The sequence below is a fragment of the Falco naumanni genome, chromosome 2, assembly GCF_017639655.2.
Source record: "Falco naumanni isolate bFalNau1 chromosome 2, bFalNau1.pat, whole genome shotgun sequence".
Taxonomy (NCBI): Eukaryota; Metazoa; Chordata; class Aves; order Falconiformes; family Falconidae; genus Falco; species Falco naumanni.
The window spans coordinates 105,755,931-105,782,330 of record NC_054055.1 but is presented as its reverse complement, the minus strand read 5'-3'; the positions used below and the strand labels follow the sequence as shown (position 1 = coordinate 105,782,330).

At 37.5% G+C, this 26,400-nt stretch overlaps 1 protein-coding gene across 1 annotated transcript in view; it reads left to right on the top strand.

The window, feature by feature from the left end:
* The first annotated feature begins 1,844 nt into the window (after positions 1–1,844).
* Positions 1,845–26,400, top strand: part of NCAM2 (neural cell adhesion molecule 2) — a 289,954-nt gene continuing 265,398 nt past the window's right edge. The window contains exon 1 of the mRNA XM_040582866.1: positions 1,845–2,009. Coding sequence (XP_040438800.1) covers positions 1,958–2,009 — 52 coding nt within the window. The 5' untranslated portion in view covers positions 1,845–1,957. The remainder of the gene's footprint in view (positions 2,010–26,400) is intronic.

Sequence of the window (26,400 nt, the reverse complement as noted above, 5' to 3'; positions counted from 1 at the left end):
TTTAATCTTAAGGGTTTTATTTAATAGTTGTTTTCATAACCTTTCTGTATCAATCTATTAATAGACTTCGATTTCTGTAGTTCGGTACTGGGGCTGACAGAACCTTCTTATCTGGGAAAACTCCTTCACCAAAATACTTCCTTTTGTTGTGTCTTCCTCAGCCTGTACTAAAGGCCCCAGTCAAAACTTTCTGCAATTAGGCATCTCTCATGACATTTGGGAGCAGAATGGCTCCTAAATATAAATCCAGTTCTCACCTAAAATGTTTTGCTGAAGCTGACATATTTTGGATTTCCAAAACTGTACGAGAAATAACAGTTCCATTCCCACTTAAATATACATGAAAATGAATCTGTTCGTTTTATACTAGGTTACAGAAGTCTTTGGTTTCAAAAGCAGGGCCACATGGTATATAGCTGAGGTTCTGATTTATGTGGTGCAGATTAACCAACAGCAGGAAACTTTCGCTCTCCCCTCTACCAGCATTTTCTGTACATGTTCCCAAGTGTCCTAAAACATCTTCTGAAGAAAGACATTCAGTTTTATCACCTATCTCCTTGATCCCAGCAAGATTTGACGACATGATTTCTTCCTCCTAGATTTTGTAATTTTGTAAGACTACTGTGAAGCAAAAGTCAAACTGAAGATACCAATGGTGTCGTCTGTGTTAGTTTTCTGCAAAAGGACTTTCTATCTCCCTCCTCCCCAAAATCTAAACTTCCTTGAAAAGGGCAAAAAAAAAAAAAGGGAGTGGAAAAATTATTAGGGATGTGTTAATTTGGATTCGTCTTTTATTAAGTACTATCACTGCTGCTTCACATTAGTCTAAATCCATTTCTACCTCCTTTCATGTATCATACAGGTGGTGACACATTTATAGAAGCTGCTTCGGAGACCACAGCTTAATTACCTGCCCCTCCCCCCCATTACCCCTTCAAAGTCAAGCTGGACAAAACCCCACCTCTTCTCTTTAATGCAGGTATTTTTTTCCCCCTTACAAAGCAAGATCCTCAATAAGACAGCACTGAGGCATCAAATAGGTAAGCAATTTATTTTTTATCGGTTTTATTTGACGCTGCGTAAATAGCAGAGGTATTTTTCCTCTCTGTTACTATAATAACAGAAGTCAAAACAAGTGAATTCCCAGACACCTAAATGAATAGGTACAGACTCAGCGCGATTAAAGACGCGCCCGTACGCGAGGCTCCCAGCGGTCCCGCTCCCCAGCGGCGCTGCAGCACGTTACCGCACGCAGGAGGAGCGGGGGGATGGCCGGGCCCAGCGCAGCCCCCGCGCAGCCCCGGCCCGCTCCGCTCCCGCGCACGAGCGCCCGGCGGCAGGGCGCCCGCCGCCCGCTGAGGGAAGCCCGGCGGGCAGCCGCTGGGGGCGCCACCGCCGCGAGCCAGGGCGCCGCCGGCGGGAACGGGGATGCCAAGGCCACGCCAGCCCCCTCGGTGTGTGCCCCTCGCGCTCTAGGGTCTCCCTGCCCAGCGGGCTGGGGCTTCCCGGTAGGATTCTCCGACAAGCCGCAGCCGCCTCGCCCTTTATTTAGGCTGTTTCCTCGCAGGCGACGGCGCAGGGAGCACGCTCCGAGGAGCAGAAATTGTCTGTCCCCGCCGGGGGGCTGCCAGAGGGCGGGGAGGAGGGACCGAGGGAGGCTTTGAGCCTGCGGCAGCCTTTCAGAACGGCGGAGGAATCAACCGGCGCTGCCGCTCGTCGGTGGTGCGGCCCTGCCTGTGGCGCGGAGGGATCCGCGCGGGCTGCCGTGTTCCCGCCTCCTGCGCGGCGGCCGCCGGCTCCCTGATATAGTGCGGCACGGGGAGGCGCTGGCAGTCACTTGGCGAGCAGCGCTCCGCGGGTGCGGGGCTGTGCGGGAGGGCGCGGACGGCAGCGGGGTTCGTCTGTGCTGGCCGAGCACCTCCAACTTGGAACTGTCCGCCGGCGCGAGCTCCTGAACATGAGCCTCCTGCCTCTCTACCTGCTCGGATTGCTCCTCAGTAGCGGGCAAGGTAGGAGCAGGGCTGATTTTTTTTTTTTTTTAAATAATTATTTTTCTTACCTATACTGTCTGTTCGTTCAGATTAACGTGTAACCGGAAAAGAAATGGGCAAAAAATAAAGCAATGTTGTCACCCTGGAACCTAATTAAAAAGGACCTAAAACTTGCTTCATCGCAACCCCCCCCCCCCTCTTTTTTTTTTTTAAGTCAAGTCTTCAAGAGGTATCATTTATGAGGGGGGAAAAAAAAAAGCTGGAAGGTGCTAAGTGCACTTAGCTGCTTTGCATGGGGTTTCGTAATTTTTTGGGCGATAAATGTAGGAGGGAGATCAACCGATTAAAAAAAATACATATGTGTCGGGGATCGCGCTTTAAAATATGCGTCTGCTTGAGGGGAAGGCAACGTGGGCTTCATTTTTAGGACCGGAGAGAAGTGCTGTCGGTGGGGCCAGTGAGAAATGTGACCTGAAGTCTGCCTGTCGGGGTTTCTCCTCTTCTGGGGACCGCGCCTGTCGCTGTGCGGGGACACCGAGCCCCCCGGGCCGGGGGTGGTGGCGGAGGGCACGGCGCGGGCGTGTGCGCGGCTGCAGGCACTTTGCGATGAAATAACGCCGCGGGGGCAGGTGTGTGCGGGCGCGGGGCGTGCGGAGGTTACGCCTCTGGGCACTGTTCGCCTTTTGCATATGTATGTGCATTTAAACAGACAGCGCTCCGTAAAATACGGGCTTAGGGGTTGTGGTGTGGCTGGGGTTTTGTGGTTGTTTTCAGGGGGCTTGAAAGACTGATTTTTGGATGTCACACCTTGAGCATTTGTGCCGCTTGAGGAGGCGGGGAGGGGAAGGGCCGCCGGGAGCGCGTTCCCGCGGGGTGCGGCACGGCGAGGGTGCCCCTCGGTGAGGGACGAGCGCGGGGTTCCGAAACTGTCCGGGCAAGTTTCTGGCGTTCCTGAGGGGCCGCCGTGGGCTGCGGAGCCGCGCCAGGCTGCTTGTGCCTCCTGCGGGATACCCTCTGCGAGACGCCTGAAAGCGCTGCATTGCCTGTACCAGAGGGGATGGGAGGAGGCCAGCGCTCGGGGCTGTTGTGAGGAGGTTTTGGGGTGGTGTGGGGGAATCAAAATTCCACCTAGGTGTTAGCGGAGCCGTGGGAGCGGCGGGGACCGGCCCTCGGCCCCTGGGTGCCGCCACCTTGCAGCAGGGGGCGGTAGAGCTCCACGGCGGCCGCCCGTGCTCCGGCAGTGCCCGGCGCCGGGACTGGGGCGGCTTCGCCTCCCCGCCGACCCCCGCCGCGGGCACCGAGGGGGCGCGCCGAGGCGCGGGAAGGTGCAGCCATCCGCAGGCATCTGCAGGCACCCGCGGTCCGGGGCGGAATGTCTCACCCAGACGCTGCACGGTGTTTTGTGAGAGTGCAGTGAGATCTGTTGCGCTTGAGGGGGGGAAAAAAAGGGGGGGGGGGGGGGTGTGCAGGCAGGCACCGTGCCTTGAGGTATTAAAACTGCAGCTATGAAGGTCTCCTTCAATGCGTTAATCGCTACACCTCATACCTACAGACGTTTTGTCTCGTCGATAAGTAGCAAAGAGCCACCAGATGCTGTCAATTTATGCAGAAATGTTTTTGTGCTTTGGCCACCTCGGGAAGAGCTCTGAAGGTCTCGCGATTAGCAGCTATTCAGAAACAGTCCGGAGGCTTTTCAGCATAGCCAGCACTGGGGATGGTAAAGGAGGAGGAGAACGGGAAAGCTTCCTTCAGGCTTTGCATTGATCTACCTAGGTGTAATGTGTATAGAGATGTGCTCTGTGGTTCCTCTAACGGAGGAATGATAGAAAGCTAGTTTGTGAAGTGTGATTACTGCAGCGTAGGAGGATTACATAGTTTTGGTATCTTACTATCACATGTCAGGAGATAAATAATGGAGTGAAATTCTAGATGCTGTTAAGCTGTGTTTTAAAAATTATAGGGGGATAGATATGAGGGGGAGATAGAAGAGGAGGAAAGCTGAATAAATCTAACGTTGATATTAAGTTATGTCTCAATTTTGAAAAACAGGGTTGGGTGTTTTTTTGGTGGTTTTTGTTGTTTTGTTTTTTGTGTGGTTTTTTTTATATAAAAGGAGTGAATTATATTGGCAAGGGGAAGATTAAAATTTTTGAACTGGCTGTAGAAATAGCAGGAACACGCAGCCTCAATCCACAGCAGGGGGTAGTAAATGGGAGTGGGAAAACATCTGCGTGTGGAAAATATTCCCATATAGGTTGCTAGGGGAGAAGAAAATTCTACAGTGGTGTGGGTTTTTTTTTTAATTTTAATAAGCTTCATTGTGGTGAGGGTTTTATTGTGCAATTCTTATTTCTTGAAGTAACCTCCTTGAAGTAATCTTGAGAAATTTTTTGAAGTGATTCAAATAATTTGAGAGGCTATTACAAATATTCTTGAGATTTGTCTCCTTTTGGGAATGCAGTGGTGGGTAACACACACGATCAATTGAAGGTTGTGGTGTTTATGAGGGGTGTTTTTCTTTTGTGTGGTTTTTTTGTTTGTTTTCTGAGAAAACTAGTGTTGTCAGCGTATTAGATGATGATTATGGGTTTTTTTCTAATCCTAAAGTAGAGATAGAGTGTGGATGGTTCAAAAGAAAGCCACTAACTAGATTTGGGTCGTTTGCTTTGGAAATACTGAAAGTCTTAGGCTGAGGATTTATATTTCTGAGACTATAGCTGCAGTAGATTTTTATGAAGAATGACTGAAGCTTTTTCTTTGGGAAGTGCTGGTGTTTAAGAATGGGGAAGAGGGAACTGTGATGTATTTGTTCCATTTCAGAGAATCAGAGTTGTTTGAAAACAAGTAGCAGAGCAACCCCCTCCCCCAGCTCCTTAAGTTAAGAGCTTATGAATGTCATAATTATCTACCAGGGCCAAATATTCCCTCTCCTAATTTCATCACAAGGGAGGAGTTTAACTAGCAATGCTATTATGCTAAAACAAAAGGATTTTTTTCTTAAACTTACAAAGCTGTCCAGACAATTCATCCAGAGTGAAAGACCTAAATTTAATTAGCTTTGCTTCAATAAGAAATGAAACAAAACACACACACAGCACCCCCCAACAAAACAGCCTACTTCATTCTGTAAATCTGCTTGTTAACACATACAGTGATACCATGTTCAGAGGAGGGGGCTTCATTGGCTTTTACTAGTGTCTAGGAAGACTGACTTATAGTGGATGAAATGGACATCTTCCCAGATTGCAAAATCCTGTTTGTCTTATCACTCTGCATAATATACATTTCTTCGGGTTAGCAAGTTTTTGTTAATTTGCAGTAGGAAATGTTTTCCTTGTAGAATTTAATCTATTTATGCTCATCCAGGAGATTCATAGCAGTGAGTACTTGTTCAGTCATTGTGCTTTAAGTTTTCTCTTTTCACTGCTTTGATACTGAGTTTGTTTTTGTTTTTCCTGAAGAGTTTCTCTTACAAGTGCTTATAAGGGACTACTTGTTAATAAGGAACATCCCCCTCTAGAAGAGATGCCAGCATGTGCGTCTTATTCATTACAGTGCAGTCACTTTCTAGAATCCTGCTTCTTTCTGCTTTTTGTGTAGGGAGTCCATGAAATTTGGAATTTTTGAAATCAATTTTACTGGATTAAGCAGATTTCTGTACACAACTGGAGTAAAATATTAGTTCTAAAATATATCCTGAGACTTCAGCTAACAATAACTTTCTGCTACCAGTTGATTTATACAATTGCATTAACATTAAAATGCATTTACTACCTTGTTCTTTTTCCTTTTCACCCTTAATTAAAAAAAAACAGAAAAAACATAATTGATTTGCTGGTTTAGCCTATGTACCTCCTCTTCAGGTGAAGATGAAAATCAAAATATCTGCCTGAAAATAAACCTTGACTGATGAGGTGTTCTGAAAGATTGACTTAAGAATGGCTGGTTGAGAAATACGTAGACAGTTTTGTTTCATGCACTGCTATACAAAGTAGTTATTTTTGTTATTTGCAGTGGCTCTAAATCATGAAATGTGTGAAAGATAGTCATGGAGATAAAGCTTTAAAGTCTTGAAAGAGGCTGAATAGTGTTTGACTTTTACAGGACAGTTCATGCATTTATTTAGATAACTAATTATTTTTATCTGTGGGAATGGTATTGGAGTTTTATGGCTATGTATGATTTGCCTTTCATGGCCTTCTTCCTCAACAAGTATTCTGAGAATAAATACTGTATTTGTTAGCCCTTTCATTGACCTTTTCTTTGAGGCACCTTTCCCAAGTATATTCATGTTTACTTACTGATTTTTCTTCCAATTTATTCCAGTAATTCCCCAGTTACATTCAGAACATTCCATTTGATTCCAGTACAATTCAGTCAAATTAATATGACATTTTGGGAAACGTGTTAACTACACTGTAATTTGTGGCTGAGAGTTGAAAATCTGTTATTGAAAGAGTAGGACATAGATTTCTCCAGATAAAGAATCTGGATAATAACTGGTGTTTATATTTTAAACAGTTTCTACTGACTAATTCATGCCAGATGTTTTGTTTGGTTTTTAGCACAGACCTTAATTTTATAAAATAAAGGCAGGGTACTTGATGAAGTGTATCCTGAGGTTTTACATGTCCCAGGTCATTTGAGTTTTATTTTTGATGTCTCTTGAAATTCAGAAATGGGAGAGAATATTTCAGGATATCATGATGTATTCAAATCTGAAGTTGGAGTCTGATGGACTAGATCCAGGCCTATTGGTATCTAATATATCTTATCATCACTTTTTTTTTTTGACCTAATCAATTAATCATGGCCTAATTTAACATAGTAATTATGTCCCATTCCCCCCCACCCCAGTGTATTTAACTGCTTTCTAGTTTAGGTATCTGACTAAAATTATCAAAATTTTGGTAACTAGTTTAAAACTCAGAATGAATTTGAATATTAAATAGAGCGTTCTTGCTGTTACTTGAAGAATCTAAGGATTTCCAGCTTCAGTAACATAATCCTGCATTCTTTCACAAAATCTTTTTATTGCTTTTGTAGCTCAGTTTCTTTTAATACTGTGATTATATGGATTTGGATATTTGTAAAAGATATCAGGAAAATGAAAAGGGTTAATTTAAAATGGCAAAATACTCTTCAAATATCTTGTGTTATACTGTAACATCTTAAATGGGGTATCTTTAAAAATACCAAGCTTCTTATTTTTGATACATTACTGAATTTTTATAGTAGTTGTTATCATTTGATGATATCGTTAATTGGAGAAGACACTTTCTGATTTGCTCTGCTGTAGATGAGCTCAGAATCTACCTCTTAATTTATAGAATGAAAAGAATAAAAGAGGAATAAAAATATAAACGGAGTAATTTATCTGGCTACAGCTATTTGTGTTGACAGCTTATGATATTAAAATCTTTTTGTACTGGAGAAGAAATCCATTTAAAAGCCACTCAAAAATTATGTGGAAAGGAAACAAAGAATACACGTGTATACACAAATCTACTTCTTAGGAAACCTTACTTAACAAGAACCCTAAGTCTTTGAATAACCTGCATTTGAGTAGCTCCACAGAAGCAGTGTTGGTTGCTGTCTTTTTTTCCCCCCTCTTTTTGCATCCATGCATCAAAACCTGGATCATAAATGATGTGACACAGGAGTAGTAACTACAAATATTAAGATCGGCTGCAGAATGAGATTTATAATGTAGTTGTTAAATACGAAGATGACTGAGCATTGTGGCCAAACTCTACTGACTCTAGGCAGAGGAGAATTTCCGTTGACTTAATTTTGTGTTTGCATGAGAAGTAGGACAAGTTCCTTAAAAGCAAATATTTTACTGTCTCAAGTTAATTTGGGAAGGAGGTATACAGTGAAGTATATGATGTAAAAATTCATTGCACAGTTTCTGCCTATTTAAGAATGTTACTAGCATTAAAAAAAAACAAACCAAACATCTTCTGAAATGTTTTACCTGTTTTCTGCTCCTTTTAGAAAAGAAAAAAGCAGTTGTTTGATTTTACCTGTACCTTAATATAATATACAAGGAGCATTGCCAATAGGATAAAGAGATCAAGTCTTGTAAAAACAGTTTTTAACAAATTTCAGTAAGCCTGGAGATCTACTAACCAAAGCTGTAATTTGCCACCAGCTTCCATGATCTGAGTATAACCTTAACTGAAATAACCAGTTTGTGGATGGACAACATCCAGATAAAATTGGGAAACAACATTAAGTACTAAAGGTTTTAGTCAGTTTCTTCATTGGTCCTGCATATCAGTACTGAAATAAATTTCTTTTTAGCCAAGTACTATGTAAGTTCCTTCAAGAACTAGCTTTCCATAAGAAACATAAAACATTGAAATGTTAATTTATGTTTATTTAAGATGTGGCTTTTTTCCAGGAAAAAGTGAAGAGGGGAGCAAATGTGGCTTTTTTTTTTGTCCAGTTACATTTTTCTTCCTACATAAATTTTTATTGTGACTTTAGAAGGTTATGCTGGTTTTCAGTGTTCTAATTACCTGAGTAGTATAACTAAACAGCAGAGAAAAGTTGATGAGTAACTTCCTAATTCAGCAAAATTCAAAGTAATACACAATATACCTGTAGCATATTAATAACTTAATAGGGTATGAATAAAAAGTCATTTTTCAGAATGACCTTTCCAGTTAGCTAACAGTAAGCTATTTACAATGCACTTGTAGCCTAACTAACAATACCACTTGTTTGACTGACTATGAGCTGAAATTCATATTTGAAATTCATATAAGAAGTTGCTTTTCTCATCACTTTGCCGGAGAGGTGCTATTTGGAGCATACTATGAATTCAGTTTAAAAACAAAATCATTGCCATCAATTTTCTTGCTACTAAAACATTGCACCATATTCAGTCAAGCTGCAAGCAATTTCAAACCCATTAACTTCATAGACCTTTGTACTGCAGCTGAATTTCGTTTGTATGAAGTCAGGTCTATACTTAAAATGAAGTATTTAAAGAGAGACACATAAAGCATTGTATGGAGATCTTTGTGGCATGTGTTGCAGGTAGACATAAACAGGTAGGGAGAAGTAATTTTTATACCAATCACATAAAATTTACTTTCTTTATTATAACAGGAAAGATGTAATAAAACCTACAGTGTTATTATGTCAATATTATGTGTTTATGTTACCTGAAGTAGTCAAAGCAAAATAAACTGAAGATCCAGGGCGTGGGGGACAGGGTAAAAAAAGGGGAATGTGTTAAATGTACCGAAAATCAGTTGACAGCAATAACATAAGGTAGCATTTTTTTTTTTAAGCTTCTTGAACATCCCATACTCAAACTTGTGTTCACTGGGTCAGAGCAAAGACTGATGTACTCTAGTGACCTCTATCTGAAAAAGACTCAAGGCAAGAGTTGTAAAGAAACAAAGTACAGAACAAGAACAGTGTGATATTTCTGCCAGTGCACACTACAGCATTCAGGGATATGTCAGGTTATATCTGTGTGATCTTCCTTAATAATCTTGGCAGATCTTTGTTGCATGAATTTGTTATTAAACCTGTCAATACTTTGATCTACTTGGTACACTGTGTCAACAACTTAAACAAGGGAAAAAGGCTAAAAAGCCTGAAAAAAAACTTAAAATGTTTAGACCCTTAGTTGCTGTGTTGTAAGTAATGGAGTAATATTAGTTCTTCCTTTTACTCTTCCATGACATTAATATTTGTATGTATCACAGAGAAGCCGCCCATTTCTTGCGTGACAGGCTCAGAACTACAGGTTATATTCATGGACTTTCCGGTGACTTAATTGCATTTTTTGTTTGGTGTCTCTTTCCAGCTTCTTAGAAAATATTTTATTCCTTTTCCTAGCTTTCTGGTTATGGTTATCTTAATTTAACACATGGTAATGTGAAGTATTTGAATTTTAAGCTGATTTGCATCAAGCCAATTGTCAAAACCCCTCCTTCTTCGTAAGTATTTCTTTTGCACTGTAATCAGTTCTGCCTTACAAGAGTGTGGGGGTTAAAAGTGAGCAGTTGCCCTGTAAAATGAAAGCTGAGAGAGATTTGATTGCTGGGAAGACAACTCCCAGAGATGAGCACAGAGACTGTGCAGAGGTACTTGAAAGGGAAGCATGATATATGAGTAAATGGATATAAACTGGTTACAAAAAAAAAAACTCTTCACGATGAAAATTAATTTCTGGCCAAAAAAGCAGTGACTCTAGAGCATTATAAGAGTGAGAGGGAAGAAGTATGGTTCTTCGTAAGATGGTTCTTTATTAAGCGTGAAAGGATTACATTTAATGGGTCAACAGAATGTCCCAGGAGATCCCTTCAAATTATGTGCTTCTAAGACATTCTTCATATAAAAGTTCTCAAGACATTGGGGGAAAAATAATTTTCAAATTGCTGAATGATACTTTCCAGAAAATATAGTTGAGTGTTTCTCATCTATTAATAGGTGTTACATAGCAGATATTACTACTTAATTTGGTAAGAATTGCCAGAGTCTTTGGTGCCTGTTGCAAATTCTGCTGGTGTCACTAGATGTTATCCATACATTTTTTAAAAAATAAATAAATAAATAAATAAATTCCTTTCTAGAGTTGTTTCTGGGAAAACTTAAAAAAAATTAACTTGTGTAAAAACACTTTTTTATTTTTCCTTTTTTAATGTCTGATTTTTTTCTCACTTGCTGACATCCCTTTGAAAGTAGAAGAAAACTGTTCTCTGAAAATGCAACTTTAAATGATTTGTCTGCATATAGAGAATTACAAAGAAAATGCACAACACTGAAATGTGTTTTTTTGCTGATCATTGAATGATTTTGTATCAGACATCCATATTTCACAATAGAAGTTTTGCTTTTGTTGCTTTCTGCTTGCCTTTTGTCCCTGAATTCCAATTTTTGAAATCTTACCTGGGATTTGAAATTCAGGGTGAATTGCCATCAGTAATAAATAATGCAATCATTCGTGTGCTCCTGTGCTTTCTGTGTTGGGAATAATACCCTAACTTTATATTTATGAAAAAATAAATGCTGATTTTTTTCCAATTAAGACTGTCTATGGTATAATATGAATGCTACATCTATCTCTAACCTGTAGAGTGTATTTTAAGAAAACAATGTTATGTGAGATGAGTTCTTTCTGGTGACATAACTGCACACCCCGCAGCCATGGAACTCCTGCTGAAGTCAATGGGAGACTTGTGTGCCAAGAGTACTGTTTCGGGGGTTGTACTGATTGCAGCTTTCAGAGTCTGATTGAAGCTTTAAGGAGTTGTATAACTCCCATGTGAGTATGTGGGAATTTTGATTTAGTGAAGAATAGGAAATCAAGCTCTAACTTTATGTATATTTAAGTAGTGGGCATGTTTATGAACTAGTGCTGAAAAAGTATGGGGCTAATAGAACAGCACAGAAGAACTAACAACTAATGGGATGTTCTGATGTGCCAGGTTCTATTCAAGACAGTGCATGAGACAAAAAGGATATTTTTCTCTGTGTATGTTACTGTTTTTCTTTAATAGTAAACCCAAAGACATAAGGTACAGATTTCATTTGCCCCCCCCCCCCCCCCCCCCCCCGGGAACATGAAAAGTTGAGTTTCTTGCAACTAATCATTACCATCACTTAGTTGTAGCTGAGGTCATAGCTGTATTGGAGGTTACCATTTAGTATAAAAATTAATCATTTGGTTTTGTTCGTGTTTTTGAGAGTTTTGATTTACTTGTTTGTTTTTGGTCTGTGGCTTTGTGACACGAGTCAAAATTGTTCCTTACATGTTCAGTATTCAGGTTGTGCCTGTAAGTCTGTAAGTGTACTGTCTGAATGATGTTAAATGGATTTGTGCTAGTTTATGGCAGTTCAACACATTGGGTTCAGCAGCTTTTAGCATTTAGGTGAAATAATCTTCCCCAGCACCTTTGCATTACATGTCTGTGAGTGTCTTTGTATGTACACAAGCTGTTATAATCGAGAATTTATGTTGCTGGGTTTGAGAAATCTGTCATAGGTGATGTTTTCTATACAATTCTCCTAAAGTCATGGTAGGCTTATTCTTATTTTACCGTTCTTGGAAGTAAATTTACAGATATGTGTTTAACGTCACAGTAGTGGGTTTCCATTCAGAGTGTGTGATTTGCTTACACGCTGTTATTTTTAAAGTGAATTTTGATCTTTTTCTCTATCATTTGCAAACATTAGTATACATTGGAAGTTTCCTAGGTGTGTTCTAAATCCTCAAGAATAACATGCTTCATTCTGTGCAGCCCTTTATGGGCCACACTCTGATAGCATTTTTTTCTGTTTTTGTTGTTGTGTGGTTTGTATTTTTGTTTTTAGGTGTGTTTTTTGTACTTTTTTTTTTCCCTGGGTACATGAGTGAACACCTTATCTGCTATATGTAAGAGAAGATCTGGCTGGGGAAACTATTGTTTCCTGTAAAAATGCTGATGAAAAGAAAATACAGTTCTGTATGAGTCATGCATTTTTCATTTTTAGCTACTCCAGATCTCATTTAAAAAAACAAAGCAAACAACCACAACTAAACAAAATCAAGTACTCCTTTTCAAGAGAGAAAAGCCCTTTTGTTATTAGTTGGAGTTCTGACATTCCTCCTTCTGTGCCTATTTTAAACTAGGAAGTACAACTGTAGCAAATGGGTGACTGAAAAATTAAAAGAAAAAAACTTTTACGTTATTGTGACTATTTTAAAAGCTACTCTAAAGAAATCTTACTCTACTCTTTTTTTGTGATGGTGAATGTTGAAGTGCTTTAATGCACCTTAAATGCGTTTGTGACTATTTTCCAGACTATGAAGCCCATTGAATGCAGTCGTGAAAGGTTTCTAAATAGTCTGTGTTTATACCTATATACAATGTATATATTGTTGACTTATATAAGTATATAAGTCAAAGAAAGCTAGCCTTGCAGAAAACCTTTTTTTTGTTCATAACCACACAGTAAATGTATTACATGTGACCTGCAGACATTAAAGAATTAACATCTCTATCAACCTATAGAACAATATTTCTGTAGTAATGTTTTGTTTTTACCTATGAAAATGGCATAATGAGTTTTGTAGCTACAGTTGTGAAAGTTTGTTTGATCAGAAACAACAGTGTTGTAATGGGGAGGCAGGGAAAGGGAAACTCAAGCAGCAGGAAGGAACATCTCATATTTACTGAAGGTGCATGTTTTCCTCAAAGAAGAGATGCTTCTCTCCTTGGTGTGGGTTTTTTTGTTTAGCTGTGTTTTTATTTTATTTTGGGGGTGATGGTGATGTTAAAATAATGTTCTGTTTTCATAATCCAGGTGTGTGTTAAAGCATCACACAATGTCTCTGAAAGATTTCGTACTTGATACCTCTAAGTAAGGCTTGTCTTAGAGTCTTTTCCGCTTGACAGGCCTTTTGTGTTTAGCACAGAGTTGTGGTTTTTTGTCATAAGAACACTGAAGACTGAATGAATGTCAGTTGGACTGTCTGCTATTTCTATTTGAACTGTAGCCACGTTTGCAAATATGTGTTCCAAGATTATTTTGCTTGAATTATCAAATAAGTTTAAAAAGTAGTAACTTAAAACTCAGTTACCTGAGGTTTTTCTGAAATTCAGGCCTAAAAATAGCTGCACACGTCTATGAAAAAGAATTACTGAAACAGCAAAAAGGAGATTATAAGCTTTTCTAAGCAGTTGCTAGGGGAAAAAAAAGTGCACAGTTAGGCAAAAGTTACTTTTCACAGTTAACACTTCTATATGAAATAAGCATTTGCGTTATCAGTCTGAGTTTAATTTTTCATGAAATATCTTTATGTAAGGCTTAATTCTTCATGGAGTTAGGAATTGTGTTGTGTTTTAATATTTACATTATAAAAATACTTTTGGGGTCCTGCTGTTATACAAGGAGTAAAATGAGAGTGGAAACAGTTAACCTTCTCAGATTCATTGAGTTAAGACTGAGCTTTGGCCTACACCTATTTGGCAGAATCTCTCTTCTCTAGTAATATTTCCATTCGCTTGCATTGTGCAATGTAACAGCATTATATAAACTGAATTTTTGATGTATGATGAGGAGAGGTAAATATTTCTATGGTAAAACTTTTGATTTCAGCCTCTTACATGCGGATAGTCAGTTTACAACCTGGCAGTAAAAAGTGTAGGTTTTTTACTGGTCTCTACCAGCAAATCATGAATCACATACTTCATTTTTCAGTTCTTACAAGCATCAAGTAAAACACATGCTTTTGTTATCAGAGTACAGTATCTGTGCGCTAAAAGTACACGGCCCATCCATTCAATGTCATATACATCTAGGTGTTCGCATAAAATCTATTTAGCTTTTCTCTTCAGCTAATAAAGATGCCATTTGTGTCAGTTATAAGAATGCTAAATAAGGATGGAGATTTTCTGGTTTATACTTTAGAAATAGTTTCTGCAGATCAGAGAAGTCAAGACCACCTTATTTCCGTTTTCCTAGAAGGTTGTCTACTAAACAATGTGTGTTCCATAATTACCTGTTCAGTATTATAGATGAAATCTAAAAATGCTTTTGTGTACTTGTCTTCAGAACATGTGTGCCACCCAGTATCAGTAACATGCTGAGGAATTCTCAGTATGAAATGTACTAATCCTCATACCTCCAGCCTCACCGTTGCAAAAGTAGGGAATTAAGTTAGCAGGTATGTCCACTTGTTCTTTTCTAGGCAGATGCAAAGTCTCCTTGCACATGTTCCTAGTTAACTGAAGACAAACTAGCTTCAAAAACTGAAACTGCTGTTCCTTTGACAGTGCTTGAGCAAAATGTTGTTACGGCTTATTAACATTAGCACAGTGTTGTGGTAATTACAGATGCACAAACTGCCATCAGGTTGCATCTGGCCAACTCGGAGAGTGTGTCTGCCTGCCAAAGATTGTGTTGACATGCCTACAGCAAGATAAAGGCAGGACAGTGCAAACATCCTCAAGTTAAAGAAGACCTAAACCAGTAAATCTAAATGGCACAGCATTGTCCTTATGCCACAAAATGCCCACACCTGTCAGGAAGAGGAGAACTGGAGGAAGACTTTTGACTCCAAGTAAATAGTTCCATTTGTCATAGGCTGTGACCATGTTGACATAAATGTATTGTTTACAGGCCTAAGCTGAGTTAAGGTCTCTCTGCATCATATTTATTCACATTTTTGCTGATGTCGTAAGCACAGCTAGCTTTGTCCAGAGTTGTGCATATATGACCTAAATAGAGAAGATGTCACGCAGAGCAATAAATTCAATTCAGTGTCCCAAGTATTTTTCATGGTATCCTAAAAGCTGAACCATCTTTTTGGACATTTGATGCTATTCCATAAATTCTGGGAAGCCACACTGACTGATATTCTAACTTTATTAGGGGCGTTTAATGTAGCACATTGCTCTGAGAGTGCCCATGCAGTTTATGTTCATGAAACAGCATCCTTTTGGAAGAGAGTCTGGTACCAGATTTAAACTGATATAACTAGAGTGCACGTGAGCTACCAGTGAGAAAGGAAATCCTGGCTTTATTAAATCATTAATACTTGAAAAGTGTTTTAAATTTAAAAGCAATTACTGTATCTTCAATCAAACTATATTTTTTTCCTTTGTAAAAATAAGAGACACTCAATCCAATAGATTAAATACCATTTCTAGACAATAGAATAGATTTCCATTTAAACAGGGAAGAACTGTTTCATAAAGTAGTACGAGAGACTATAGTGTTCTTATTAGAACATTGCTAGCTGGCAGGAAACCTGGGTTCTCCCATTGTGAAGCTTTGTCGCAGTACAAATAACTATTTGTGCCTCAGGATTTTTACCTGTTAATATGGCCCAATGTATACTCTGAATCAACTAATTCAGGCAGCAGAAAGAAAGGGGAGACGTTAATGTTGCATCTTAGACGTTAATCATTACTTAATATGTTGGATATTGTTTTAATTCTGTCGTAGTCAGTGAAACAAATACCTGAATTTTACTGCTTTGGTTTTGCTAAAATTTGTTTCTCTGTTTTCACATCCACATCCTTGCTTTAATGCAGTATTTCTTTACAAAACAGAAGTTATGCCCTGTGGATATTTTCTCTTTTTTTTTTTTTTCCTTAATTGTACCAAGAATCCCCATTTTATTGATGTGAAATGAAACATAAAGAAACTTGATCAAGGTCAAAGTCCATTATGCATCCAGAATTTAGCTAGCTGTCCTGATTTCATTCTAGGATTCTTTAACAGTCACCCTGCTTTTTTTTATGATAAGATATGGAGTCAAAACTGACATTAAAATATGCAGTGGCTGTAAATGGATTTCACTGTTGTCCTTTAGGATTGTGCATGCTAGTTCCAGCAGCTCTGTCTTAAATGGGCTTTATCTGAGGGTAGAGTGTTTGGTGGATGTGGTCATTTGGCATTCCTTTAGCATCCTTAGGAATATCCCCAGAAATCCTTATTTAAAATCTGCAAATTAGCAAGCGGAATGCTCAGGGCTTGCTGCTTTTTTTTTTGGGTGGTGTTCTGTTTTGTTTGTTTGGGTTTTATGTTGTGTATTGTTTGTTTCTTTTTTTTAAAGAAGACAAGGAAACAAAATAGAAATGTGTTTTGTGGTGGGAAAGTAGACTTGAGGGGAGGAGGAAAAAGGAAAACACACACCACCAACACAAAACCAAAAACCCCATCCTACAGATTCCCTAAGATCTGTGTTTAAATGTTTTTTTATGTTCCTCACTCGCTGTTCTGACACTGCATCAGAAATTACATTTTTGTACTTTTGAAATAATAGCTGTCATCATTTATGTCTTTGAGGAATGAAAGTGAATAACCAAATTGTTTTCTTTCCATGGCCAAGCAGGCTGTTTTGGTGGTCAAGGCTGGCTGTGAAATCTGAACTGGTAACGTTTTAGGTAGATGAAATTGGGTGAGAAATATGCTGTCAGTATTGATAGGCTCAGGATCTGACCAAACTTTTCTTCTTCTTTTTTGCTAACTTCATTTACTAAAATTGCCAGACTGAGTATCTGTTGTGTTGTGATTTCGTATGTTTTTGGAGTTAAGGTGGACCTACCTTTGTCTTCCTGAGTTTTGTTTCCTTTGAAATAAAAGTGGGATGGTGTTACACAGCTGTCTGTGTATGATCCTCAAACACAATGAAATACCAGTACAAAAATGCTAAATTAATTGCTGGTAATGTTTCAAACACAGAAACAGTGAAATAATATTAGTTCCATCATCTGTTTATATATATATAAAGGCAATAATATTACTTATGCAAGTGTTTTGAGCAAGCATTTTGCAGGGTGCCAAATGCTGGTACAACCTGTGTGGATTCTTTAATCCACCCACAGAGCAAAAATGAGGAGGGCAATGAAATGTGGCTTGGAACACACATTTCACTGATCCCCTAGCACAAATGAGAGAACAGAGTAATTAGAGGGGCAGAATTTATGTGTTCCCTGTCTTGTTTGTACACATAAGGGGTTATCTATTGCTGCAGATTGGATTAGCTGTATAAATAGCAGCATTATTTATTTAAAGTCAGGTCTCAAAGACTTGGAAAAGAATAGTAGTAGAACAAGAAGGGGATTGTGAAAAGAAGAGAGGTACAGAGAATGCAGCTCTACCTATGTACAGGTAACTCATGTAACCAGTGTATAACTGGATGCATTTAATATAGCAGAATTTCTTTTTCACTGCTGGCCATGTAGAGAGCTTCAGGCTCAATATTTGACCAGAAGCTTTAAACCTGTATGTCAGGGCGATTGAAATTACATATTTTTTAAACCAATCGTATCATAAATTAAAAAAAAAAATCACCACCTCCTCCTGAGTATCTATGAATATTCATACTTCTTCCCCAGACAACTTGCAGAAATTTATGATGTGCCTTCCAAATAAACATATAGAGTTGGTTCTTTGGAGTCAACAATACAACTTCTACTTAAGTTTTCTAGTGCTTGGATTTTGTTCAGTGTACTGTCAATTAGGTACTGAAAGGAATGTTTTGGGAAGCTTCCCTGGCTACATCCATGGTGACATAAGAGGCACAAACAAGTGGCTCTGCAGAGGTTCATCAGTGGTCTGAGATACGCTACTCCTCCTCCTTGGTTCCACAGGGCTAAAAAGAAGAACGTTTCCTCTTTCCTATGGAGACTACTTGGATGAAGAAAAGTATGACCTATACTCACCCAAACAAGTTCAATTATGATTAATATTGATAGCATTTACCATTGAAGTAACTCCATAAAGAAAGGTAGTATGCCTTGGTCAAAGATAGTAGGACACTTCCTGGTTTTGATTGTTTTTGTGTGTTTTTTTGTTTGCTTTTTTTTAAACTTCTCTATTCAGTTGGATCCTTAATAAATATTTCTTAATTTCTTTGATCTTTAATTAGCATCTTCTCAAATCAGGCTTTTTTGGGGGAAGTTGAAATCTAAATGCTTGTAAGTTTGTGTGTCATTTAAATACTTCTTGAAAATGATGTATCTTACTAAAAAGTATCAATTTGTTACTTAAATGAAAATGACTTTGGTTTTTTTTCTCATGTTTAAATAGGCTGCCTGGCAAGAACACTTATAATTATATTAGAAGTTACAATTTGCTGCATGTAATATGTATCTTGATTTTTCTAATCTCGATTGTTGTTTTTTCAGGCTAAATCTGTCACTTTAAATTTGATGGTTTATTTAATCTCCAGTCTTAAATGCAGCCTTCTAAACGAGGGATCTTTTTGAGTGCAAAGTTCGTTGTCATGTTGCTGGTGTGTGTTTCTGACCAGCATGCAAAGTAGCTTTAATCCATACATTCTTTTTTTTCCTTACTGGGATAGCTGCCAGATCTATGTCAGCGATTAACTTCTGAATGTGTCAGCTGTAACAAATACAGTTCATTGTTTCTTGACTAGTTAACAGCTAGTTAAAAGGCAGGAACAGCTCAAATGAAAGAGGAGTACTGTACATTTTGTATCTAAAATATTCGGGCTGTTAAAACTACTTAGAGAAAGAAGAAAATCTAGGATTTAGGTGGGATTTTTTGCGTAGACAAAAATACTTGGCTGATTCTTCAAATAAAAAAAAACCAAACCAAAAACCCCAAACAAACCACCAAACCCCAGATCACTGGATAATGAAGTTACGATGAAATTATTTTCAGTTACAGGTAATTATCAATGAAGGGTTACATAATTCAGTATTTAATAGTCTTTTTCACTCATGTGAAAAGCAAAACTGTGTCGTTCCCCCCCCCCTCCCCCCCCCTCCAAAAAAAAACAAACCGAAAACAAAACACAAAACCAAACCCAACCAAATAAACAACATCAAACAACCTACAAGAAATTTCTCTCTAACTGTTAGAATAAGATCTGAGACATTGGTTAGAAAGAGTATCACAATAAAGGAAAATACCTTGACTTAATTTTCATACTGTCACATTCTCTAATTATCTGGAGCAAAGTGCAAAATCTGTTTAGGGGGGAGAGTTAATGATATTTTTCATCCCCACAGACATACGTTTTGAAATTATTTAATTTTTTTTGCAGACTCTTTGCACAAAGTCACAACTTTTATGTTCATGTTTTGTTTATGTTATGTTTGGCAAACTTTCCTGTGCAAGTGAATATGTATGGTTTGCTGTAAGCATTTTAAAACCAGTGTGTTTTATTAGCTCTTTAATCTTCATGTAGATCTTTTTCCTAAATTAAACTATTGCAACAGAAGAATTTTGCAATTCAGACCATAATTTTTGTATATGTAGGACTTTCTGTAATTTTTATTTTAAAAATTGTTGTTCTTAATGTTCTGTCTTGTTGAGCTGAACATGAAGATACTGGTAGTAAATGAAGACAAAAGGGGCTGCTGTATCTTGCATAAGAGAGCAGATTCAGTTGTTTTCTCACAATGATGCAGAATTGTTTTTGTTGACTAGCTTGCTTGAGCCCTGTTATTTTCTGGTTGCATAAGTGAAAGGTTTGAGTGTCCTATAAGGCAGAGGAAGCCATGTAACAAAATGTCGGTAACCTAACAAAAGGGGAGAATCTCTACTGCTACATATGAAACCAACCAAAAACCTCATAGGAAAACACAAATCAGGATCATGCTGAATGTGTGCTTAAGCAATTGACAGTGAAATATACTGCTGTGTGAATTTTTAAATGCAAGGAAACTTGTGGAAAAATTTGTTTAACATTTTATTTTAAAGTAAGTTAGGTGTTTTAAGAAAGTGAAAGTGAGGGAGAAATAGTTTGGTATATCTAGAAATCATAGACTTTCTGTAGAGATTTGTGGAATAAAATGCTACCTCTCAACTTGTTGACAGTAGCGTGGTCTAATCAGAAAGTAGTAACTACTCCCAGTGTACAGATTGTGAATCTACAGTCCCAGTCCTTCAGGACTTACTCTCCTGCTCTGTGCCACCCCCACCCTCATTCCCCTAGTTTCCTTCTTACACAGGAGTAATGTTTCCTTTAAAAAGGGATTCCAGACAGTGTGTTCCACTATACATGAATCGGAATTTTTTTATATTTGTAGTACATTATTCTCCATATCTGTTGAATACTGGTTGAGTCATAAGTGGGATTTGTTTGTATAACCTCAGTTTACTCAGTGTGCATGGTAGAAGACAGGAGTGGCACTTCCCTCTCGCCTTCTTCATATTATAGTAGATCTGGAGCCTTTGGAGAAAAAAATTGAAAAAAATAAATCAAGAATTTCAGTAATTTCTGTCTGATATACAAACTATCTTCAACTCAAGTTATAAACTTATAGCTTGTTTTTTTCTGAAATCTCAACCACCTTCATCATAATTTCCTACTACTGATTTTTGTAACTCTTCTTGATCATGCTGGTGACCGTGAAACACATTCTGAGGTATCCCATGCATTCTTGAATCCAGAATCTTTGAAATTAGTTACTGCAATGCCAAGATTTTGTAAGGAGGGAAAGAGGAACTAAAACGGGTAAAGAGAAAGTGAATTTTGGAAATAGATAGGAACATTTCTGCATTGAAAGTGGAAGCCAAAATGAATGAGCAGATAATATCAATCTTGTGATCTTGAACGGAACTGAAGATTCAGTGGCAAATGCTATACCTTTGTTTAAAAGCTAGAGGAAAGATGCCTGGCCAGTACAAGCTTGCTGCTCTAACAAATAGTGGGCAAGACTGTGTGTGTTCAAATACATTCATCTCATCTCTTTTAAATATAAATAACTTTATGTAGTTATGCCATTGTCCCAGATTCCAATGAAATCTATTTTTCTAAACATTCTTTACAAGTCTGGTAATCCATTTTCAAGAATAAATGTTCATGCAAGATGAGAAAGAAGGCATTAGAGCATGCAAGAAAATGGGCTTGTTTATTTTAAAGTGAGGAGGGGATATTTCTGGAGTCTCTAAATAAATTCTAGAGTTGTAAGTGGAAGGAAGGAGAATTACTCTTTAAGTTAAACTGTGCTTGGTGCAAGATTGAATGGATTTGAACTGACTAGACAATTTTAGTCTGAAAATGTAAAGTTCCATCCATAAGAGCAAGGAAAACATGGAACAGCATTTAAAATAACGTTTGTATAAAAACTAAGTGACTTTAAGAAGGAGGTAAAGGGATTTGAGAGGGATGTTGTAATGTTGTGCCTACAGAGGGACACTAGAATCTTTTACCCCCAAAAGTGCTGTTCTCCTGCATTCTTGAGTTAGTTTTGTAACTAAACCCTGAAATTTCTCCTTTAAGTTTGTATTTAGTAAGTAAAGTACATTAAAATTAGCTATTTAATTTCACTCATGTCATGTTCTGATTAAGAATTAGTGATGATTAATTAAATCCAAAAATTTGAAATTGAAAACAGGTTGCATTTAATAAGTAAGTTGAAGATGAGCCTGTAGAATCTACTCCTGTACACTAAAAGAAATGCTTTCTAAATGCTTTGACTTCACAAAATAAGTCGCAGTTCTTAAATAATGGAAATAATAAGAATGATGACCATTAGAAAACACAAAAGCATGAGTTTTCCATGGAACTGACATGAACTGTTCTGGGGATCTTTAAAGAAGTATCTGGTTTTTAGAGAAGTCCTACCCAAATAAGCTTCACCAAGCTGTCACTGAAAATACGAAATCAAATATCAGTATTTGTATTCTCTGTGGAGATGACCTGAGAAAGTAACTCATCCTGAAGAGCAAGAATTTTACTTGTGACTCTTGTCTATGTTTTTAAAGAATTAATGATAAGGTGCTGGAGAATCATTGTACTATCTGCAAAAAGAAATATTCAGAATTGCTGTTTCCATTAATTAGTCATAAGACAGTTATGAAATATAAAATAACTTCATTCTGCGAAGTTGTTATAGGTGGAAGAATAATAAAAAATAGCTGATTCTTTAACATATTTTGCAATGTTTTCATGAAGGAAATAAAAATAGATGCTCTGCAACTTACAGGAATTATATGACTACAGTACTGTAATAAAAAATGTATTGGTTAGAACGACATCAATAGATGGCCATATTTCATAGAGGACTTGAAGTCTAGGTAGAGGTACTTGAGACTATAATTTCCTGGACTGTAAGAACTTTGCAGCAAGTCCTTGGTAAGTAGTTTCATATTAGCAGTATATATAACTAACAAGTTTCTAATAATTTATATTGGGAGGGCAAGATACAATTGCCAGAACTCAGACCACATTTGACACATCACAACTGCCAAATTTCTGCATTCTCCCTATGGTAATTTTACAAATTTCTTCAACTGAGCTGTGTGTTTGGTTTTGGTGGGTTTTGTTGGGGTTTTTTGTTTGTTTTGTTTTTTTCTCCTGGCCTTCCCCAGGCAGTACAGAAAGCTTGAACCCAGAATATAGACAGTTATTCTCCTAAAATATATTGTATTTATGCTTTCAATTAATGCTATAGAAGCAAACCTAACTCAGAAAAAGAGAGAATCATAGTGCCCACAAGTAACTTACATTCAAAAAGTCGAGATCTTTAAGATTCTTAAAAAGCAAGGACAAGTGGAAAAAGATTTTGTTCTGGAATGCTTCATATCTTCTCTTATGAAAAAGCACTCAGGACATACTATCCAAATTGTGTAACTTAACAAACATTTCCTTCTTCAGTTATAGGTACTCTACTCATGCAAGTCAAAGATATATAGGCTTCAATTTAAATTTGCATTGCTCTGTCATTTAGTGTTAACTATTGAAATCTAAAAAAATAATCCTGTAATATTGGTCAGATTTTTCTAATCAGATACATCTGATTAGTATCACTGAAATCAATGAAGGAAAGAAATTGATGCCATGACTAAATTCATATGATTTGGAAGTATAGCAAACTATCCATGTGTAGTACATAATTTATTTGTAGCTATAGTTTGTGGCAGACAAGGTTTTCCAGTCTTTGTTTTTCCCTGTTCATCAACTTATTCCTTGAATGCCTTTTTACTTCAGCGTTAAACTTGGACCCTACTATACCATCAGGAAACATGGATAACAATTTGAAGTAGATGAACTTTTGCAAGTTTGGACGATGCTACTTTGTTATTGCTTGCATGTAACTACTCTTCACATTGCAACCTTGTATACCTATGTATCAAATACTGGAATAATACTGAGTGTTCTCAAGCTTCTGGAAACATCTGATCTCTAAGTCTGGTCCATGTTCAAATGCTTTTCCAGGCTCACATTAAATCATTAAGTGGTATCATAACTCCAATTTAATACATCCTTAGTCAATACGTCTCATCAGTGATTCCTTATTTGATCTTTTTACAAAATAATAAGCACAGGATGTCCATCTGCATTCTTCAAACACGCTGGGCTAGGTTTAACTCAGTGAGAGACTTCTAATTGAGAAATAATTGGCTGCTTTTAAGAACACCTCTGAAACACGAAATCTTCACTTTGACAGTTTACTCTCCATTTTATGATATGTTAAAACATGTGTCTAAGGAATACGATGGGTTCAAGTTGATTCATTTGTGTTTATTCCCTACTTGCAGTGTCATAATTCTGTATTTGAAAAAAGGTAACAAAGTATAATTAAAAAGACTTAATATCTCTTGTGATGTTGATAACACTTACATTGTGTTCTCTGCCCAGAGAGGAAATTGTGTTACAAATCAAAGTAAAAAGAACACTCAAATGCGTACTATGAAAAGATTGATATAAAAAAAGAATGTAAAATGGGTGCTCTCAAGACAATTATATGTGAAGATGACTTTTTAAAGTTCTGAAGGATTAAACCAAAGCAAAATTGTAATAAAGAATAGAGAATGTCATCCTAAATATAAAGAAAAGACTGATGCCTAATTTTAGTTTTTGTGTAATATAAAATAGCTGAAAAAATATGTAAGTACACAGCTAGACATGCGAAGTAACCATGCATTTTTCATATGAGAAACTGTCTCTATCTTTGCTTTGATATGCAATTTGAATTAAAGCTAAATTGGAGGTTCAATGCTTTTAACTTTGTTTTGCCATGGAGCCAGGTGTAAACTTTTCCACCAACCTAACTCCTTATAATACTCCTGATAGCAAATCTTTTCTGTTGGTGCATGCCCTTGGAAAAAGGAGGAGTTAATGAAGAGGAAAGTATGTTCTAGCTACTACAGTATCTTTGGCTGGAAATACTCAGCTAAAAGCTGACATGGGGTCTTCCCTGTTTCTCAGCCTTCTTTGCCTTTTGCTCCTTGTTTTCATTGCCTACCTTCAGTAAAGACTTAATGATGAAATAAATGCTTGCTTTTCCTTCCTGTTATCAAAACCACGAAGGTGCATATGAGTGGATTGCATTGCTAGCATAGGTCATGAAAAATGCAGGGTGACTCTATTACATCATTCAAATGTTGTATTTGGTTGGTTGTTTTCTAAAGTGGTTTGTATTCCTTTCAAAAGTACATGTTGTGTTGTGAAGCTATACAGTACAAGTGGCATGGCAGACCTTGAGGAAAACCATGTGCTGTTCCCATATAACACTCTAATCTGTCTCTGTGAAGGGAGCAGTCAGGTATTGTCTCTGACAACAGGCTTTTTTTACCACTATCACTAGAAATATACACTTGTCTGATTTCTGTTGGATGTGTTAGAGAAGCAGCAGTTGTCTAATCAAACTCATGACCTGATTGCCTCAAATTACTTTGTCTATTGTTTCTGTTACTCATTCACATATATACACCCTCCTTCGGGTGAAATAGTGTAATGCTGCAGAATTGCACTTGAACTGGTCCTCCAGTTTGGTGACTGCTGCTGAGCCTTTATAAAGGATTTCTATGTATTTTGAATTTTTAAGATCAAATCTGAGAATAACTTTAGATTTATTTTTCCAATTATTGGCCCTCATGTATGTTAAAGTTGGCAGTAGGTAGAAAATATATGCAAGAGTTAAGTAGTTTAATTCGGGTTCCATTTTCATTGACTTTTTAAAAAAAATTACCATAACAATTTTAGGTTATAGAATTCTTCCTACTGTCTCTTTACATAAATAGGTAGTTTCTTATTAAATTGTCTCCACCTGGTGGCAGTATGTCATAGCTAGCAACAGAGTAACAAGCAGAACTGGAGCATTTATTTATTTTTTTTCTTTACAGAAACATAACATCAAAGCTAGTTAAATCAGATGAGTCATTTATTGCTTAAAAAATCCTGTAGATGCGCTTAAAATATTTTAAAGCTTAACTGTGGTGTCTTCTATTTAATTTCATGTAAGCTCTATATGGATCTTTAACTGATAAGTATCCCACATGTAAATGCCTTCAAAACACAAGTCTGTGGCCAAAAGCTCTGTTAGCATAACTCTGTTAGTGCCTGCATTACTTCAGTTCAAAAGATCAATGCAAGTATTTCGATGGGTAATGCCAACACTCAAGTGTTTCCCATATATGATGCTAATATTCCTGCAGCTGTAAAATATGGATCAGGTTGTGCAAAGTTTGCATAAAATACAAAGAAATGCTCTTTGCTGAAGCACGGAATTACTAGTTTTCCTCATTGAAGAAAGAAAACATTTCTAGAACAAGCACAGTATCAACCTATCTTTTCAAAATATGGTTTTCAGAACTTGCCTACAAGACTTCATATCACAGCTGTCAGAACAAGGTTTAAATTGGAAGCTATACAAGGAATTCTGTATAATTTAAGGGAAGTACTACATATGACTAAGATTTTTACAGAAAAACATAATTATTTGGTTATCCATAACTGAGTGGTTATTTTGTCTTACAAATAAAGTTATCTTTTACTTGTTAGAAACTTACATCTTAAAACTAAAATTTGAAGAGTACTCCAGAATAATTCTGAAGGTTCAGTTGGAGAGAAATTTAGATACTATGCTGTATTTCCAGAAAGTCTTATGACCAAAGGAAACTACAGCATCCCTGGATGGTGTAAAGTGCTTTCACTAGCTTAATTATTGTATGAAATGTTCTGTTAACATCA